This window comes from Stegodyphus dumicola, chromosome 5 (assembly GCF_044657685.1).
Source record: "Stegodyphus dumicola isolate Sdum_Otavi_A_Nest chromosome 5, ASM4465768v1".
Lineage (NCBI taxonomy): Eukaryota > Metazoa > Arthropoda > Arachnida > Araneae > Eresidae > Stegodyphus > Stegodyphus dumicola.
In genome coordinates this window covers 103,343,696-103,364,937 of record NC_140772.1, presented here as the reverse complement: position 1 = coordinate 103,364,937, position 21,242 = coordinate 103,343,696, and the positions used below count along the sequence as shown (strand labels likewise).

The window sequence follows — 21,242 nt, the reverse complement described above, 5'->3', positions numbered from 1 at the left end:
AACTAGAATGCACTGAAGCTCCAATAAGATGAGCTCCAGTTCTTTGTTAAGCAAATTAATCACAATTTTAACACAGAATTCTGTTATTAATAAAACATTTTTCAGCAATTATTAAAACTAATGCTGGTATAAGATATTAAGCGGATGCCCCAATTTCTTTAGGAAGAGCAATCTCTGTAAATTTGAGCAGACGAGAAAGAAAATCCTCCACACACAAATGCAAACCCATCAAGAAAAGGAATTTTTATGAGCTGCACTCATCTGGTCAGAATGTCTTTAAACAAATCAGAAACCAAAACAAAGATGCAATTTGCTCTGCACGCAAAGAATATTGCTCAAAATATTCAACATTTGTCTCTTAGTATCATATTTTATTTCTGTTAATTTAACCACAATTCGTCTGCTTTATTATTTCATTAATTTTTATGATATTTTTAAAGATTTATTATTAATTTTTTCATTTTTATTCAATTTTATGGTATTTTAATTTTCTACTTACTTTAAATTATTTTAGCCCTTCTTCATTAACACTTTTAACAGTTTATATCTTATTTTAATTATTAAATTAATTATTTATTGTTTTATTTATTCTTATTTTATTCATATATTTTTGTTCACTGCTCCTGATGGCTTTTCATAAAGCCCTGGCTGTAATATTAGAGCAAGTTTAAAGTTTTTACATATGAGGAATGAAGAAGAGATCCTAAGTCAAATAAGCAAACGAAAATATCTATAAAACTTAATAAAAATGCGATAAAAAATGCAATTCACTTTTAAATCAATTGATAAATTATGCACATTTTTCTCAAAACAAAAGCTACTATTTGCAGGCCTCGGTCAGACTGCTAGTTCTACAAGATAAATTGAGAAGTTTAAATGAGGAAAAAAATAAGCACATTTAAAAATTAAGTAAGCGCACACAGTAAGAAATACCTATACTAGGCACAGATATTTCTTACTGTGCACTCCAAAATGCTGTTCTGCAAAAGTTCCCGTCAAAACTTCTGCCAACCAATACACACACACAAAAAAAAAGAGGGATTTTTTTTTTTTTCTGAAATGAAAAACACACTGAAAAATATAAAATCACTTAACTGTATTTTGAAACTGACATATATCCAAGCAAATATGCGAAAAGCCTGATTATTATAATGAACTTGAATTTATGACTTTCTGAATGCAAAGATCCTGAAATTTGTTAAATAAATACTAGTCCTGCAAAGTATTTCAGTTGAATGCTTTCTGTTTCTCCTTTGAGACTGAAAATAAATCTTTACATTATTTCATACTTTATACAAACACCAGCTGTATTTATAACATTAAGAGCAAAACTTTAAGATAGATTTACTAATTTTACCAATATCAGCACATCTAACAGAGTCAATTTTTATCGGGATTAAAATATTATCAGCATTAAGCATGGTTGATTAATTAATTATGCATAACACTACATGCATAAACCAAGAAGAACTTGAGGTAAGAGTGGGTATCAATAAAATTAAATAGACAACAGCAATCTTAATTAAGATGAGACTGATAAGCAATTACTAATCAAATTTAATAAGAAAAAATAACGTAATTGCCAGAGTTGGCAGTACTATAACGGACTGAAAAGAACAGAGAACAGCCCAACACAGGCATGGATACTGAGGTTCACATGTCCTGGTAAAGCACAGACTGCCGGGAAAAAACTCGTCTCTCTCCATCAGCCTGTAAGGTTACCATACAGGTTTAGACTGTCTTCCTCCAACTGGTGGTTCTCTGTACAGTTTTGAGTTTACATCGCCTGTTGAAAATGCCGCTGCATACTCCCTCCGCAATGAAATGTGACATAACGATGCGGGGGTTCGATCAATCATCCAGAATGGGTAATACAGATGTCTGAGGGTTTTTTCACATTCTGGAAAACAACTTGAGAAGAACCCATGATTATAAAAGCGGGTTTCAGTCTATCTATGGAGATTGTTCGCTTAATTCCTTTTATTTTGAGATCAAATGTTTTACCTTGTCTTGCTAGCAATTTAAATGATCCATTGCAAGGAGCTTGGATTGGCTTTCTAACTCTGACGTGTCAAACAAACACATGTGTGGATTATTGTTAAGGTGAGGATGTGAACGAAACAGGTTCGCTGGCCATGGCTGGAAGTCATGGTCGGGCAGACATTAGCAAAGTGAGATTTTAAGTCCTCCATAAATTGTTTGGGGAATGAGTCTGTAGGTATCAGATCAAAAGATTCTCCTGGGAGACGAATAAACTTTTCGTACACAAGTTCAGAAGTGGTTGCCCCTATGCCCTCCTTGAGAGCGGAGTGGAAACCCATCACGAGTGATGTAAGGGCCGCCGCCTAGTGACTGGTATTATACGCTTTTAAGGCAGCTTTCAAAGGACACTGAAACTCCTCGATAAGTCCATTTGCTTATGGGTGATACGGAGACATCCTGATCCTTTCGATTTCCAACAAATGTGAAAGAGCTCGAAATAAGCCGTTTTCAAACTGTCACTCTTGGTCAGTAGTAATAACAGCCAGACAACCAAATCAAGTAATCTAATGGTGTAGAAAGCCTGTGCCACTGTGCATGCAATTATGTCTGGTATGGGTACTGCTTTGGGCCATTTAGTAAACTTATCCATCATAGTTAAAAAGTAATAATTATTGTAGAAAGGAGGTAGCGGACCAACAAGGTGGTGAAGGTGGACATGATCTGTGATTGGTCTGGAAATTTCATTAACGGGGTTCTAGTAAATCTTGCTTTTACTTTTGCCTTATGACATGGAATGCACTATTGCACCCAGTTTTCAAAATCTTTACGGATGGAAGACCAAATAAACCAAGAACATTTTAACTTTGTTGATGCACGAATGACAGGGTGAGAAAAATTGCGCAGTGTTGTAAAAGTTTTCTCATAGAATGCCGGGGGAATGTAAAGGCGGGAAGCACCTGTTGACAAATCGCAATATATCAGTAAGCTACAGTTAGGTATTTTGAATCTTTAAGTAAAATTTGTAATTCTGGATCAATTTGTTGCATGTTAGCAATTTCCTCATAGTTGATAGGGCTAAGCATGCTTTTTGCTGCTATGTGTGAAATAGCGTTGGCAGCTATACTCTCTGATCCTTTTATATGGTGGATTTGTGGTGGTGAGTAGGGAGATAAAATCTAACTGCCTAGCCTGACAAGGTAAACACTTATCCTAACACTGTCAAAATGCATGCATAAGCGGCTTGTATCCAGTGATTAAAGAAAAATTCCGTGCTATCAACATATGTTTAAAATGTCTAATAGCAGCATAAGCTGCAAATAACTCCCGATCCTAAGCGTTAAAGTTCCTTTCTGCTTGAAAAAGCTTTCAAGAGAAAAATGTGAGAGGCTGTAAATTTCCATCAACTAACTGTGATAGCATTCCACCAATCACGAAGTCGGCTCAGGCGTTCCTTTGGAGTCCCGACTCAGGCAGCCGCGCGTAGCGCTATCACAGGATAATTGAGTTGAAGATTTTCTAACATATACAGTTGCGAAGTTCATAGTCTCCATATAACAACACAGAGCAATGAGAGAAAGTCAGTAATGGCGTATAAGTGCGAAAATCCAACTAACAGTACAGGTAGCAAATCAAAACATCCCGCTGCCTGTGGCTCCAGCCAATCAGGCGGGTACTAAGTGTACGTAGAAATAGTCCAAGGAGATGAAGTACAATAAGCAGTAGAGTTAAAAAGAAATGCCAATGATTGCTTCCTGACGAGGTAAATCGTGACATTTGACCAGTAAGTGCAGAGTAACAGGTAGAAATATCAAGCTAGCATCGATAATTAAAAATTTGAAAATTAAAACACCAGTAACTAAAAATTAATTATTAAAAATGAAAGTGTCAACATAGTTAGGGAATAAAGAATATCAAAATAATGTATCATAGGACTCTAAAGAATTATGGAAAGCAAGGGATGATGCACAGTAGGTGGAATGTAGTAACTGAGGGAATAACAGTAATTAAAGGTGAATTGCAAGTGGGAGATTAATTAGCATTTGACAGTTGAGATAACTCCTCAAGGACGAGGTGTAGGACCTGCATTTTATCTAACAAGTTTGTACATTTATTAAGTTCGGGAATTTTGCTCTTATCGATTTGTATGATCCTGCCAATTTGGAACCCAAACAGGTCCTGAACTTCTTTCATAACATTTAACAGTTCAGAGATGTCTGATCCGTTGTTGGTATTATTTGGAGTATTATCTGGAATAGACCTGCTAGGGTGGTGGTTGTTAGCTGTTTACACGAATGTTCGGGTTAGGATTACCAGTGCTAGCCAGATCTGCAGCTTGGGCATAACTAAAACCTGGTTTTACGGTAGATTTGTGAATGTGTTTCTTGTATGATGGGAACCTAGGGTAACCCCTATATGAGGCCACATGGGGGCCTAGACAATTTGCACACTTGGGGGTATACAGGTGCCCCTGATGGTCATAATTGCCAGTTCTATGATGGAATGCATATTTAACGCACCAAGGTTCAACGTCACAATTTTCTGAAGAATGATGTCATTTCTGGCAATTGTGGCATTGGGGAACCTGGGTTTTAGATACCTATTTTTAAATATTAATTCCAAAAAACATAAGATGAGTTACGTTAAAAATATCATCAATTTTTGCATTGAGAATAAGTTGAAAAGTCTGATGCATCGACCTGTAAAACCAAGTGAGTATCTTTCTATGGGTGCGCTAAAGGAACTGCATTCATGATTAACTGTTTATAATTTTGAAATTCGTTTTGTGCTTCCTCAGAGACAAATTCTGTCATTTTTCTTAGTTAAGTTTCCTTTTATTAAATAGGAACTTAAATGTACCTGATTCTGGGCTACAGTAGGTAAAAACTGACCATAAAAATCCTAAAAAGCTCTGCAAATCTTTTACTGTTTTAGGAAGTGCGTAGTTAAGTATCGGTTCAACTTTGTTTGGCAGAGGCTTGGTACCATTTTTATTCATTAAATATCCTAAGAAAGATATTTCGGGAATGCCAAAAACACATTTCGCAGCTTTAACTGTCAATCCGTATGAAGTTAATTTTCCAAAAGCAGTATGCAAGTGTGATTTACGATTGTCTTCTGTAACACTTAACATCAAAATATCATCTAAGTAGATATAGGGAAATGTTAGGTCCCCAAGAATTTTGTTCATAAACCTTTGAAAGGTTGGAGCTGCTCCGCACAGTCCAAAATTTAAAAACAGAAATTCAGACAGCCCAAATGGTGTGCAAACTGCAGTTTTCAGTATATGTTCTGGATGAACAGATATATGATGATATGCCTGAACGATATCGATTTTTGAAAAAAATTTTCTTTCTGCTAAGCATATTATTAAAGTCTTGTAAATGCAGGATAGGATATCTGTTGGGTTTGTTACATGTGTTTAAATTTTGGTAGTCTCCTACTGGCTGTATATCGCCTGAGCTTTTAGAAACGACATGAAGAGGTGGGAATTCTTTTTTTACTGCTTCATATAACTTAGGGCTTAATCTACGTGGTTTAACTATGCACAGGAAGACTGTTTGTTTCGATGTAATGGACTGTGATATGCTTTACTCCACCCAAATCAGATTTTAATTTCAATAAGTCCGGAAAGTCTTTCAAGACCCTGTGATATGGTGAATCAATCACCCGAGATTAGCTTTACCGAAAAATATTTTCAGAATCGGAAAGGAAACCAATTCAAGTTAATATTGTAGTATTATGTTTTAAATCTACCATGTTTTAAATCAATTAAAAGATCAAAATGTCTTGAAAAATCAGCTCCTATTATAGGCGCCTGTACATCGGCGATTAAAAATTTCGTCTAAATTCTAAATTCACATTTAATAATTTTGCTTCATATGTAGAAATTCTGGAATTATTCACAGCAAGTAATTGTAGTGAATCAGGATGAAGTTTCTTAAGTTTACAAGGCAGTGGGATGCATGAGACACTTGAGCCCGAATCGATTAAAAATTTTTAATTTAATCTATTATCGTAAACATGTAAATGACATGAATGCGTCTGTCGACAAGTTTCAATTGGCAGCCGCTACTGTTAGTTTTTATGATTTGTAGTATTCTGAGAAAAAGAACAAGGTTCTTGGCATTTTTGTGCATTATTACCAAATCACAAATGAAAATAACAATAATTGTTAATGTGCTCACGAGAATGACCATGTGAAAAACTACATGGTCTATTATGAGATTCTGAGCGAATTTATTTCTTATTTTTCCACAGCATAGTTGCTTAACTTGTTTACTTAGAGCTGCGATTTCGCTTCTTAAGGCCTTAAGATCTCCAAGGGAGGGAGGAAGAATTGTTCAGATCCCTGGTGGAACTCGTCGTAGCTGCCTGGATAGCGAACACGCAATTGTTTGTTGGCATGCGCACTTCAGATATCTTATCAGTCATTTTTGCCAAATATCTAAGGATTCAGAACTAGTTGACAAAATGCCGTGCACCTCGGAAAGTAACCTTTGCAGCCATGATGATTTTAAAAAGTCGTCAGTTATACATTTTCACCCAATTCTCTCTCTCAATAAGTGAGATGATTTGTCATCCCCTAAATGCAGTTCAGAAATAAGCCTACATATTTGTTTGCTTTCCGAATCCATTTTTTGTCAGTTCTTAGAAATCTAACTCACAAGTTCTCATGCCCACATAGAATGCTTTGTCTGGTGAGCAATGGCAGTCTGGTAAGATGACTGTTACAGACTTTTATATGCACAAAAGTACATAACCATGTCAGATGAGAGCATTAGTAATGCACTGTGACCTGAATTTTTAAACACTGATGCTCCAATTGGCCTTTATAAGTTGCCTCACTTTGCAGCCATCCTTTTCTGAGAGCTTAACATCTCTAAAGATCTTTCTGTCAAAACATCACATGACCACTGTTGTGCCATCCTAAATAATACATAAAATAGAAAATCTGCAGTGAAGAAATAAAGAAGGCCATAGTGAAGCATTTAATTCTAGTTTTAACGAGAATAGCAGAATAAGGTGTGTTGACCTCAAGGAAAATAAGATACATTATTATCCCTTTAGACACTCCACCTAAAGTAGCAAATGCAATTTGAAACATTGAGCATGAGAACCAGAAAGACCTGTACAGTGAATAAAAATAAAAAAGTTTATATCTTAAATTCAATACTAAAACTACTTTATTTATTTATTTTTAAGAATCTAAAACAGAACCAAAATTCTAATTTTTAAAATGTATAAAATACATAAAAAAAGTGTTTTATAAACTAATAAATAATACATCAATATTTCATTGAATACTGCTGTACTGATAAATTCAAAAACCAGTATGTAAAAAAGATACTGCTTTACTGTTCCTGATTATTAAAATAAGGGACTAGTTTCAAATACTACATGTACCATAAATCAACTGCTTCGTTATAAGAACGTGATCCATATAATAACTCAGGAGCCCTGTACCACCTGAAAAATAAATAGGCAACAAGCTATTCAACACATCATATACAAATTAAATTATATACAAAATGAATTAAACAGTAAATAAAAATTTTTACCTGGTAGCAACTTGATGACTATAATTTTGCTCTTTTTTTCCGAATAAATCAGCTTGACCAAAATCAGCAATTTTTAAATGCCCAGTAGAAGAAATCAATAAATTAGCAGGTTTTAAATCCTAAAAAGAATTTTTAACTATTTATGTTGCATTTGAATATTATATTTTTTGCACATGCAGCTCAACAGAGGCATAGCTAGGGCTTTCGGCACCCGGGGACAACTGAAGATATTACACCTCATTTTCTTTGCCAAGAACGGAAAACATTTCATTCTAAAATTTTGTAACATCAATTTAGCGCCCCCTGAATGCTGCGCCTGGGGACAGATGTCCCCCTTACCCCATCCTAGCTACGCCACTGCAGCTCAATAAAATTTAAGACAATCAGTCTTAATGGCTAGATGGTGAATATTTTGGCATATAACCTAAAAGGTTATTTTTTTAGCATTTTGTCTGTTACCTTTATTTATTAAATATCACATTCTTCGCACTTAAACCATAAAATTCAGTTCAAGAGCGCTATCGCAAAACTGAGCCTATCTTTAGAATTTCTGATACGCAGTCTCATGCGCTGGAAATAAATATATTTTTTCTGTACAACATTGCCATGGCTCACTTTGAAATCCTTCAGTTTGTTGATCAGAAAATCGTTTCAATTTACAAAATAGGAAATCGATAATAAAACAAATTCCAAATTTGGGCTTCCACATGCCCATATTTACAGTAGGATTAGTCATTCAAAATTCGATGGCTCTATGTACATTGTTTTATCACAATGTGAAAAATATGCATACATTTATGCAGATTTTTCATTGTTTAATTTTTTGAAATATAATGCAGGACTCTAACATTTGGTAGAAACAGTTTGTGAAGTGAAACGGACATTTATAGTGATTCAACGCAAAATCGCAAAACGAAAACAATAGTCCTTCACAGACAAAGCCCCTTTGGATTTATAAAAGTACATTAAAATGCTTGAGAGCCAGTTCAGATTAAGAAATAAAACCCAGTCTTCTTTAATCCTTTATTTTTCAGTTTCCATGCAAAAATTACCCCCCCCCCTCCGCGCCCAATTTTTTTTACCATGTACTTTTAATTAATGCAATTAGGTGTCAAAGATTTCAGAAATATTGTTCCAAAATTTTTGTATTTTTTATTATTTTTATGACACAAAATAAGTAAATAATTATACCAAATTCACTCGTAAGTAGGTTTTCAATAAGAATGAACACAAAAAATATTTTCAAAATTATTCTGAATTTTACTAGTCATAAATTGAATATTTACTTCTATAGAGAAAATGTGAAAGAAATTATCAAAAAGAAATAGAATATGAAATATAGACAAAAAATTATTTCATATTAGAAACAGTGTTGCATAGTTTGGAACACTGCATGACACATAAAGACATGTTACAATCTGGGCAAAAATAACATGTTTGTAAAAGATTTTTAGATGAAGTCTTAAAAGAACAAATTTACAAGCTCTAATTCGCATATTTCCCACCAAATTGCAAAACAGGCTGAATTACTTACCTAACGTTGTAGAGACATTAGAATTTTTTTGGAAGCAGGCAAGATGAAAAATTAGCAGCGCCTTCGCCAGGAATTGAACCGCGGACCTCTTAATTACGCGCTGAGCGTGCAGATCACTACACCATGAAGGCTTGCTAAGAAGGCTGGAGAAATACCTTATAACAAGCTTGACAGAGATAAAAATAGACTCATACATGGGTAGATAGGTTCCTGAATGTTGAGTTGAAAGAGGCAAGGCTAAAACTCATGTATTCTCATAAGAAAACATCATAAAGTTTACCAGCATAGCCACAAAACACACTGTGAGTTTATTTGGAGTATATAAAAAAATTCTATTCATGAAACGGGTGCTCTCCATCAAAATTGGGGGTGGAATTGTAAATTGCACTGTCAACAGAATGGTGCTCAAGGCTGTTGGCAACGGCAGGCACAATATAGCGCTCCTTGCCACGAGAAATATCGTGGGCTTGGGCTGACTATATGTCAGGCAAGTGAGCATAAGCAACAACAAATGATGAATCATCCATCTGGCCATGTAGTCATCAGTCATTAGTTCAGTTGAAATAAATTCCTAAAAGTTCTCTGTAGAGTCCTTCAAACTGCATCATTTTTGTCGAGTTTTAAAATAACGTTTTAAGTATTTTATATATATTTTGTGGTATGCTTGTTGATATAAGTGACACGCTAAGGCTTTCAAAGAGAAAGAAAACTTAGCACTTTGATAGCGAATTGGAGAAAAAGCTGTTATTTATAAACGTTGGTGAACAAGTAGTTTACTTATTATGCAATGCTTCAGTAGCAGTACCAAAAGAGCTAAGTGTTAATCATCTTCATAAAAATTTCAGTAATAAATATCGATCGCAGACACTTAACTGACAGGACATTTAGCTGACACGGACACTTAGCAGACAGGGACAGTTAGCCGACAATGACATGACTGACAGGACATTTAGCCGACAATGAGTCTTGCTCTTCCCAATGCTTTCAGGTTTCTAATACTTTCACATTTCCTTCCTACTTTGCTCAACAGCTCACAATACATTAATTCTCGTATAAAGTCGTTTCGCTTCTCCCACTAATTTCCTTTCCCTGTCAGGAAGTAGTGTGATTCGCCCTGCTCCTTGATGCACTGGAACTACTTTTTTTTTTCTGAAATGCTATTTACACATTAGGCATCGTATATTTATTAATCTGAGATAGGGCTCCGGCCCAGGAATTTGTGCCTCATGGCCTGTGATCACCTAGCAGAAGTAGGTTGGGTTTTGTTTGATTTATATAATTACGTCAAAGCCAGAGAGGGCTATCTACCTAAGGAGAGGGATACCTTCGTGGAAGACTTTCTACAGAAAACTGGGTCGTATGCACGTCACACATGGGAAAACCAAGAAAACACCCACGCCGCCAGTCCGTTCGCTTAATTTGAAATTCGGACCAAACTACCAGTGCTCAGTGACTTTACCGCTCTGCCGCTGCTGGGCCTAAGAGAAAGAGAGTGACCGTTTTACTTAATATATAACCAGTCTCTTCCAATGAAAATTGCTTTTTTAGGCTAGACCTTTATAAATGTGTTGCTAGGAAATGAGAAGAATGTTCCAAATTTGAATACCAGAGTATTGTTCAGAATTGTTCATCTGTTTCAGTATGGTGAAAAGTGTTAAGTTGCTTAAAAATATGTTTAAAATTTTAAAAAGATGTGTCTAATACTGATTATAACTGATATATCACACTAGCGCGACGTTATCAATTCTATTAAAATACAGCCGTAACAGTCACATAATTATATGGCATATCAGTAAAAGCTGGATTCTGAAAGACAGAAGCCATGCCAAGCAAAAATAGGTCAGTTACTGTGACATTACATGCAATGTTTATTTTTAGCAAAAGAATGGTGGCATGAACTGCCGTTTATAGAAGTAACAAATAATTTAAAGCTTTGCTTGTCTTAAAAATTCTCTTTTTGAATTGTTTTTTAATAACAAAAAATATATTTGCTAAACTAACCCTTCGCGACCAATGTTTCTATAAAAAGTATAATTCAAGAAGAACAATAATTTTTATTGCATTATTCAGATTTTTCATGACAGGGAAAAGAAATTTCAGTACTAGGAGGAGCACAACAGTTTTATAAAGGAAGGAATGTAGCATGATGTTTTGAGTAAAATAGTATGTGAAAGTGTTCAAAGGAACCCAGTTGATTAAATGAAGCTTTACGGACAATGTTTGCTTAGGGCATGGCAATTCACCGCAAACTTAATATTTCTGAAGAACTCTTTATGAAAATCCCAGAAGTGCAAAACAGCACAATTCCTATATTGAATTATGACTACGAAAGTAAAAAAAAAAAAAAAAAAAAAAAAAAAAAAAAAAAAAAAAAACGCAAAAAGCCACTTGCGGTACAACGTCACCTGAATTAATTTTTGTTTTGATCAATCTCACTATTGCTGTTATGTATTTATTTCTGTTCATGTTCTTGTCTTTTTGCCACGCATTATAATTGTTATGTATCAGTATTGTGCACTCACATGCTCATCCAGAAACTGTTTTTGGCAAGAAGGCATTTCTTTTACTGTCAATAATTGCTATTCTGTCATTAATTGCTATGTAATCACATGTACACATGTACACTGCTAAAAATTAAAAAAATATATGAAATGTAATTTCTCATACATTATTTGTTTTGTGCAGCTGGGGCAACAGGAATGAGACAAATTTTGGAATATAAAGTGGTAAGTTTATTTTAGCATCCATCTCACAAGTGTTGTTTTCATACCTTGAGCAGAAGCCCTATTTATACATATGTGTGCGTTACGAGGGTCATCCAATCAGCGATATTAATTGAAATCACGAGGTGACGCTATCTTCTCATCAGGAGTGTTCTTAAGGACTTTATGTAATATGACAGGTTTATGAGTTTGGCGATTTGGCAGGCGCCAACAGGTTAATATATTTTATACTAAAGAAAGGATTTCGCCAAAAATTTAGGAACAGGGATGCAATTTAGGTAGAGAATCGCCAACACATTATCAAGCAATATTATTAGAATTTAATTTAATCAGTTGATTTAAAAATATCATTACAGATTATCCCCCCCCCATCTGAAAAGGCTTGCAGTCGCGGCCGTCGACCCAAGACAGTCCAGATAGGGAGAGCAGAAAATTTAGTTATTAGGAAATTAAGTGAGTAGGAAAACTGATTGGATTTACCTCAAGGCACACAAAATGTTTACATAAAATATGACATCAAATATTTGAATATAATGAATACAGTATATAAAATATAATAAATGATTAATGAAATTATAATATAGTAACTAAGTGCAGAACAAATAAAGCACTAATAACATATTGCTGGTTAGCTATGCGGCAATAGGAAATAGTAATACAGTCAAAAGTCTTTAATCCGGACTCGTCGGGACTTCGGCGATTCCGGATTATCGATTTTTCCAGATTATAGATCATCAGTTTAAATCTGGTAAGATGGCATGCAGAAGTTATAAAATTAAAAATATGAAACCGTAATTTATGAAATAAAGAACAATTATGATCTAAAGGATATCAAAATTAAAAAAAAAAAAAAAAAAAAAAAAAAACTTAATATTTATTTGTTTTTTTTATTAAACATTTCTTTCAATGTAAGTTGTTTAAGTTGCTTTGTTTTATGTGATAATACATTCTCTTTAATTCTATAAACAGACATAATTTCTTCTTCAGTTACAAAGTTCCGCTGGTCAAGTCCTATAATTGCTGTGTCGAGAATACCGACTAATTTGTCAATCGAAATTTTTTCGTTTTCAATAACCTCTGTGTCACTTTCTTCACTATCGGAAGCGAATTATAATGAGGAGAAATTTGATTTAAATCATATCAAAGACGGAGTACATCGAGATAAAATACTACATTTAGTAAAAAATTATAAGACAAATAAAATAAAAACATCTGCCCTGAAGATAAGGATAGTGCTGACAGATCAACTTCCAATTCATTGCGCGCCGTGTCGTTTCCCTTCCCCTGCAGAGCAGCGTGAAATTGATAAACATATTTCGGAATGATTAGATAATCAAAGGATATGCCTTTATCCATTTTTTGCAGCAATTCCACTTTTGGTTTAATGGACTTCGAAACATACTTTCGCTTTGTAGATCCTTTACATATTAGTAAATATATATCGGAAATTCTATTTGACATAATCGAAAGTTCAAGCTTACTTTTATAAAATTGCTGTAACAGTCTGCAAAAAATAATAAGCCGGATCCAATTCGAAGATTAAGGAACAACGCAATCTGCAACATTACCTGAATTAGATAATTTCAGCTTAGCTTATACCGTCCGTTATACATTAAACGCGCTTGCGTAAACGTATTATGCGCATGCGCACACGCATATTCGCAGCCGTAAAGGTCTTACGCGCATGCGTCAAAGCGACGCATGCGCGTAAGTTATTACGAATTATACTTGTTTCAGGTTCAGCGCTAGCTGCCCTTAATGAATCATCAGGATCAGAGATGTTTTCCTTAGCCATTATTCTCTTAATAATACTTTCATAAATAAAACTATTTTCATAAATAAAACTAACTCAAAAATAATACTCTTTAAATTTTCCCAAAACAATATTAAAACCAAAATACATCCTCTAAATACCAAATTTAAAATATATTTATACCAAAATAATACTTTTTAAAATTTTCAAAATAAAAACACTATTATTAAATCAGTAATTATAATTCAATAGTAATAATATCATTTGCATCGCCAATCTTTTTACTAATTGCTTCTGTTTGACTTATTGTGACGAGAATATGAGTGATGAAATCGACACGAAAATACACATTTTTGTTATTAGATTTTCGCAAAACACGATCAATCACCACACAAGCACAAAGCTCTCGAGAGCAACACAGAATGGCGTAGACATAGGGAAAGATTTCTATCCTCAAAAGTAGGTCAACAGTAAGAGCACATTTGATGAACGACGAACTTTCGATGGAAACACAGATCACGCATCACAGGGGGCAGAAGGATGCTTCTCTGGACATAAAATAATCTGCAGAATACCAGAATACAGGTAACAGAAGGATGATTCTCTTGAAGCAAGAACGCCTAGAGAAAAATGTAGAAACATAGAAGTCGCACAGCGGCAAATTTGTCTAAAGTGCGTAACATTTTATACGTATAATCCTTGGGGTATCTTCTTTTTTAGATAATCCCTTTGAAGGTGGTATCCTACCGGCTTTCTGAAATGTAATTTCTCATACATTATTTGTTTTGTGCAGCTGGGGCAACAGGAATGAGACAAATTTTGGAATATAAAGTGGTAGGTTTATTTTAGCATCCATCTCACAAGCATTGTTTTCGTACCTTGAGCAGAAGCCCTATTTATACATATGTGTGCGTCACAAGGGTCATCCAATCAGCGATATTAATTGAAATCACGAGGTCACGCTATCTTCCCATCAGGAGTGTTCTTAAGGACTTTATGTAATATGACAGATTTATGAGTTTGGCAATTTGGCGGGCGCCAACAGGTTAATATATTTTATACTAAAGAAAGGATTTCGCCAAAAATTTAGGAACAGGGATGCAATTTAGGTAGAGAATCACCAACACATTATTAAGCAATATTATTAGAATTTAATTTAATCAGTTGATTTAAAAATATCATTACATATATATATAATAAAAAAATGGGACAGTGCTATATCTCCCGTTCTACTGGGCCGATTGACAAAATTCAAACTGAGTTTTTTATGTCTCGAAAGTGCGACTTATATTAGATTTATATATAATACTATTCTAACATAGGTAGTTTGACACAAAATCGGACTTTTTCTGAAATAACATACCAATTTTTTTCCACATTTCGATTCTACGACTCAAATTATGCCAGAATGCCAAGTTTTGTAAAAATACTACCAGTAGTTTTTAAAATATTAGCTCTCAAAATTTTAGCTCTTTAATGTTAATTGAATTTGGCAAATATTTATTAATATCTCTTCGTTTATTAAACTTTTTTATTTTTTCTTTCACATTTCGAAATTTAGGTTCATTCCAAATAAAATTTACCCATTTTTTGTGTTTTATTTTTAAAATTTCTATTTTTAAATAATTTTTATAAATTTTTCAAAAACATTTTTGAATTATAACCTATAAACGTTTTACCGTCATCTTGAAGTAGGTGTATTTCGAAGCATACCTGCAAAAAATAAGACTTTTTTATTCAAAATTTTCTAAGATATACACGAATTTACATATTTTGAAATATGGCATCTTTTTTTTGAGCAATAATAATGCCAAATGTGGTTTATGGATTTTTGTTACAGTGAATTGCCACAGCTATTTTTAACCTTAAATTTCAAATAAAATTTTACATAGAATTAATTATATGAAATTTTTTCCCTGAATGATGCGTAATAAATATTTATTAATACTATATGAAAAGCTATTTTTTTTAATTATAGATGATATTATTTAAACTTTTAACTATTTTTTTAAATTTCTCTCTTTCTTCCCTTTTTTTTAAAAAAAAAATATTTGTAAGAGTAAATTTTTATCTTCGGTGTTTTATCGTCTGCTACTTTACTTTAACTTCGTTTAAATCGAATTGTCTAAAACTGAGAACTTTCGTTTGATGTTTATTTGAATTTTATGAAAATATTTTATGACACTAACTGCATAATTTATCTACCTAGTTTCTACGTAGTTTCGTTGCATTCGAGTGCATAGCAGTCATTCCACACCGTTTGGTGTGGAATGACAGCTAGTTTCATAACTGAACTAATTTTCTCCGAAAAGCAGTCGACAGCTGGACCACTGTGATTGCAGCTCACTTAGAGTCAATGTTAAAATGTTTTGTGATACATGAAATGCAGTAACGTGGCATTTTAGATACTATGATTTTTATGCAGGGCTGGGCTCCACCTTACACGTGTCGCACAGTTACTTAGGCAACATTTCACGAATGAAACGTCTTATAGGCCGACACTTCCCAGCAGACTTCAACCTCTGTGACTTTTGGCTATGGGGTTACCTCAAAAGCACTGTTTATGGTGATAATCTAAACAATTTGGCAGAAATGAAAAATGTGATACACCGACATGTCCATAAAATTCCTCCTGATACGCTAAGAGCTGCTATTGAGAATGCAGTACCAGGATTTAACTTGCTTTCAGAAAATGCTGGACGCTACATTGAACATGCTTTGTAACACGTTTCGGAAATGATTAAACACATTTTAAATCGATGTTTTCATGTCTTATTTCATTTAACAATATTGCATACAGCGTCATTTTTCTGCTGGTGGTGAGTTTTTGAACTATCTTTATCCCGCGGAAAATAAATTCTCATAACCTCCTTTACACGATCCCCAAGTGTGATAATATTTGGTGCGGTAGTTTACCTTTTATGACCATTTCAAAGTGGAACTTTATTTATAACCACCATGTAAATTAAACTTTAAAAGTGTGACAGTTTGGTTCAAGTCACAGCTTTAAAAAAATATATATAAATATAAATTTTTATATTAATCCCCTTATAAAGAATATTTTAAGAAGCTAATTTTTCTCTCGCGTTATAGATTGTATAAGAAAACATGATCTTTAATATGATTTAGATTGTTTCAGCCGATATAAGAATCGGGTCACTCGGTGGTTCAGAAAAAACACTGCTGGACAGTTTTATTTCTTTGTCATTTAGCAAAAAATCTTTTAATTAAAATATTTATCCTTTGAACTTCACTTGAAACTTTATTTAAAGTTAAAATGACTAGAAAATGAAAAGCTGTCTTCAGCTGAAACGCAATTCATGTTATTAATATTTTTAAAAAATTGACAAGAATGCAAAATTTATGGAAGTCTAGCAACTGAAATATCTTAATTTTCTTGTGTGAGCACTGAAAATAACTGTACAAGGAAAGAAGAAAATTAGGGAGAAAAATAAGCAAAAGTTTGCAAAGAAATTTGGCTGTCAGACATACCAAGATGTTTCAAAAAGTTGGACGCTTTTGAATATACTTTCAGGATACTTCAAAGAATTTAGGTATTCAAAGAGAAAACACTTGAACGTCAGAAAATACCATCAATTGAGCTTGTGTTAACAGAAAATTCAAAAACAATATAATTGTGGATTAAAGTGAAGAGCGACTGGTTTTAGACTACATGGTTGTAACAATTTAAATTACGTTATAAGAACATCATATGGTATCAACAGAGAATCCCATGATTTCTCAGTTGAATTATTTGAAGATTCAGGAGTTTATCCAGTGATGTATGTGAATGTTACCTAAAGATATTTTTTTCCCTCCTGATGAAACAGTGGCCGGGCGGCAAAGTCGCTGAACACTGGTAGTTCGGTCTGAGGTTCGAATCCCGCGAACATGCATGGGCGTTTTCATGGTTTTCTTCATGTGTAACATGTATACAAGCCAGTTTCCCTTAGAAATCCTCCACGAAGGCATCCCTCTCCTTAGGCAGATAGCCCTAGTGTGCTTTGTCATAATTAAATAAACCAAAACCTCTTGATGAAACCAGTCTTTCCTTTCCTCTCATACCTTCAAAATGCTTAGCCTCTAAGGACTGATAAAGGCTCTGACCAAATACTGATGAAATGGATTGAATTGGATTATTAAGTTACGGCAAAGCAGGGCTATCTGCCTAAAAGGAAGGATGCCTTCGTGAAGAACTTTCCAAGGGAAACCAGCTGGCATACACATTACAAATAAGAAAATCCACCAAAACGCCCATGCAACAGCCAGTTTACCGGGATTCGAACCCCGGAGTGAACTACCAATGTTCAGTGACTTTACTGCTCAGCCATTTGTGGGCCTTTATGAAATGGAAGGCGATAACTTTATTTAAAATGATTGTCAGAAATACCAAGATGTTTCGAAAAGTTGGATGCTTTTTTAATATACTTGCAGAACGCCTAAAGAAAAAGAGCAAGAACGAAGCAGAATGCCTGAACAAAAAGAGAAGAAAAAATAAATTTTTGCATCAAATTTAGTATTTGTATTTTTTTAATTTAAAACTCTTTAATCTTATGATATTTGATTTGTGTGATTTCAAAAATAAAATATTTGACTAAAATATGAATAACATTTTAAGAAACCAAATGTAGGATAAAATTGTGTAAAGCAATGGGAACAATGATAAAACTGTTTAAAGCAGTACATGCAAGTCATCCTAAGTTAAAATGTCGGTTATACATCTCTCTTTTTTATATATATCTTTTCTGAACAGAACATTGAAAGGCCTGTTAACTGCGCTTTACTGTATTTTCTCTTTTAATACATTTTTCAAACGCATCATAGTCTGGGTTACAAAGTATTTTAAGTTACAAAGTCGCAGCGAACCTCTCATGTTTGCCTGAGCCGACAATTTTTGCAGATCCCATATTAAAATGTAGCTAAGTTACCGTCATACTTGGCTAAAAAAAAATATTTTCTTCCCTTTCAAAAATTAATTCATATTCCCTGACTAGAAATTTCAATGCTTTTTCAATTTGCCCAATATGTAGCAAACTATGCTAAATTGCATAAGATCTAAAAGTACATATGGGATTTTCAAGAATCGAAAAATGAATTTTACTGATAGGTCAAAATATGACTTAAATATTGAATTTATGGAGAAGTTGAGAAATTTTGTAATTGATAGTAAGTTAAAATAATTATTGGGTACTTGTCAGCTAAACGTCACTGTCGGCTTAATGCCCTGTTAACTAAATGTCTTGATAGTTTAATGTCCCATATCTAAATGCCCTGACGGCTAACTCCCCATGTCGGCTGAACGTCCTTGCCGGCTAACTGTCTATGTTGGCTAAGTGTCCTTGTTGGCAAATGTCCATGTTGGCTAAATGACCTGTCAGCTAATGTCATGACGGTTAAGTGTCTGTTACGGCTAAGTGACCATGTCAGCTAAATGTCCTGTCGGCTAAGTGTCCGTGCCGGCTAACTGGTGTCGGTTAAAGTGTCTTGTCAGCTAAGTGTCACAGACCCAATAAATATCCACTCATGTCTGCTTTACATATACATGAAGTTCAGTCATTGAAATCTTTTCTAAAGCTCAACAAAGCAGTCTTTTCCCTTCAAATATGAAGCAAAGAATGACACAGAAGCGTTCTTCAGTGACATTTAAGTAAGTTACATTTTTTGTAACTTAAATGACAAGTGTGTAAGTAAGTTACATTTTTTAATTATGTAAAAGACATACTCAGACAAGGCCATTATGAAGGAAGCTATCTTGCAATGTAAAGGTCTTTATTTCACAAATTTAAAAACAAGAATGAAAAAATCAAAGCTATAAAAGATGCTTTTGCCATGAAACCTGATGGCATGTCAAGTGGATGATATAGCGAATAAAATTTGTGTACATATGAGATCTGATTTGAAAATATGTGTAAATCTTCCCTTGCATTTTGATAAAGGGACTGGTCAGTAATATCGGTGGACACTGATATTACTGACTCTCCACAACTTCTGATGCCCATGAGAATGGTGTTTTCTGACCTTTCCGTGAAAGAAGCATATTGACCATCTTGACTTTGGAAAATCACACTTAAGGTCAATGTGTCCACAATTGCGATCGAGGGTGTGCCAACTATGACTGAAAATAATACTGGGTTTACTGGGCTCCCTGTAAGCAGGATATCACATTTTCCAAATTTAATTCAGACCATTGTGTTATTCATAAAGAAAATCTGGCCTCTAAGAAAGCTCAACCTCAATCATGTAATGACTGTTATTATATGCATATTAAATTTTATCCAAGGATGGGCTTTGAATCACTGATTTTTTTAAAGCTTTGCTTGATGAGCTAAATACCAAGTATGGTGATATAATTTATCAAGTAGTTAGATGGTTGAGTCAAGGAAGACCTTTTAACAAGATTTGTTGGAATGTTGTAAGAGATTAAACTTTTCTCAGAGACTATTATGACCAAAAATTAGATGGCATGGAGTGGCTTGCTGACTTGCATTTTTAACTGATATCACTCGAAAATACAACAATCCAAATACCACATTACAAGGAAAGCAAAACCATGTATCAGAAATGATGAGCTCAACATCTGCTTTTTGGGCTAAAATTTGTGAACAACTTAAAGGAGAATATCAACATTTTCCATCATTTACCCTCATTCTAGACATGGAATTTATTCTGGAATATGCTCTCTCTAAGCATGTTGAAAATCTTCTGTTACTTAGCTAAGAATTTAAAAGAAGATTCCAAGTTATGTTTTCTATGAAGACTATTTTATAGTTTACAAAAAATCCTTTCTTGAATTAGACACAACAAAAGTGACTTTGTCAATGAGAAATTTTGTTTTATTAATCAGTTTAGAGGCTGAATTAAAAATTATTATTCTTCATACTCATATAACACTAAAAAAATAGAAAATAAAACAGATGAAGTTTTTAACCTAATGGACCCTATTAAAAATACAAAAAATACTTAAGTATGTACATTTAAGCATGTTTTCAGTCAGCATATCTCTTTAAGCAGCCTTATCCATAACTTAAAAGAATAAAAAGCAAATACAGAAATATGTTGGCTTCACAGCATGTAAAACACGACATGGTGCAGGTAAGCTACGTATCAGAATATAAAAAAACCTTTAATAAGTTGTTAGAGAACATTAATAATCAAATTACTCATTAATAACAAGTAAACGACTTAATGAGATATTTGATAATTTAACAGTTACATTTCTTGTATTCATAATTAGTTTGTTAATATGTGCTTTCATTTATTTCCTAATTTGAAATAAAATTAGTTTGAGCCTACCCCACATTTGTGTTTTATTAGTGGACTTTCTTCAGTACTCTGAAGACATATCCCGACTTTCCCATTATATGGAAACTCAAAAGAATTCAGTAAAATCAGATATTTTCATGATATTGTTTTTCAAACATAAAACACTGTGTGCCTGCAAGATACAGCAGAAATTTAGAAGTGGCCCTTAAAGCAAAACCAGCTCAACACCACTGACCTACAGTATTCACAGGCAGTGAATGACTCCTTATTATATAAAGATTCACCATCGTAAGCCATATGAAAAGTTTGGATGGAGAGAAATACCCATGCAACCACTTTAAAAGCATATAACTAGGTTATTTCTTCAAAGTGGCAGAGACTGTGGGCAATTGAAAGAGTGGTGAGAGCCCACAGTGGATTTCTTTAAA

General features: G+C 33.8%; 1 protein-coding gene across 4 annotated transcripts in view; it reads right to left on the bottom strand.

The window, feature by feature from the left end:
* LOC118197829 (cyclin-dependent kinase 20-like) overlaps positions 1 to 21,242 on the bottom strand; it is an 82,089-nt gene that overhangs the window by 36,564 nt on the left and 24,283 nt on the right. For all 4 annotated transcript variants that reach the window (XM_085816927.1, XM_085816926.1, XM_085816928.1 and 1 more), the window contains exons 5-6: positions 7,542 to 7,660; positions 7,387 to 7,449 (exon numbers count right to left, since the gene is read on the bottom strand). In XM_085816927.1, coding sequence (XP_085673053.1) covers positions 7,387 to 7,449; positions 7,542 to 7,660 — 182 coding nt within the window. The remainder of the gene's footprint in view (positions 1 to 7,386; positions 7,450 to 7,541; positions 7,661 to 21,242) is intronic.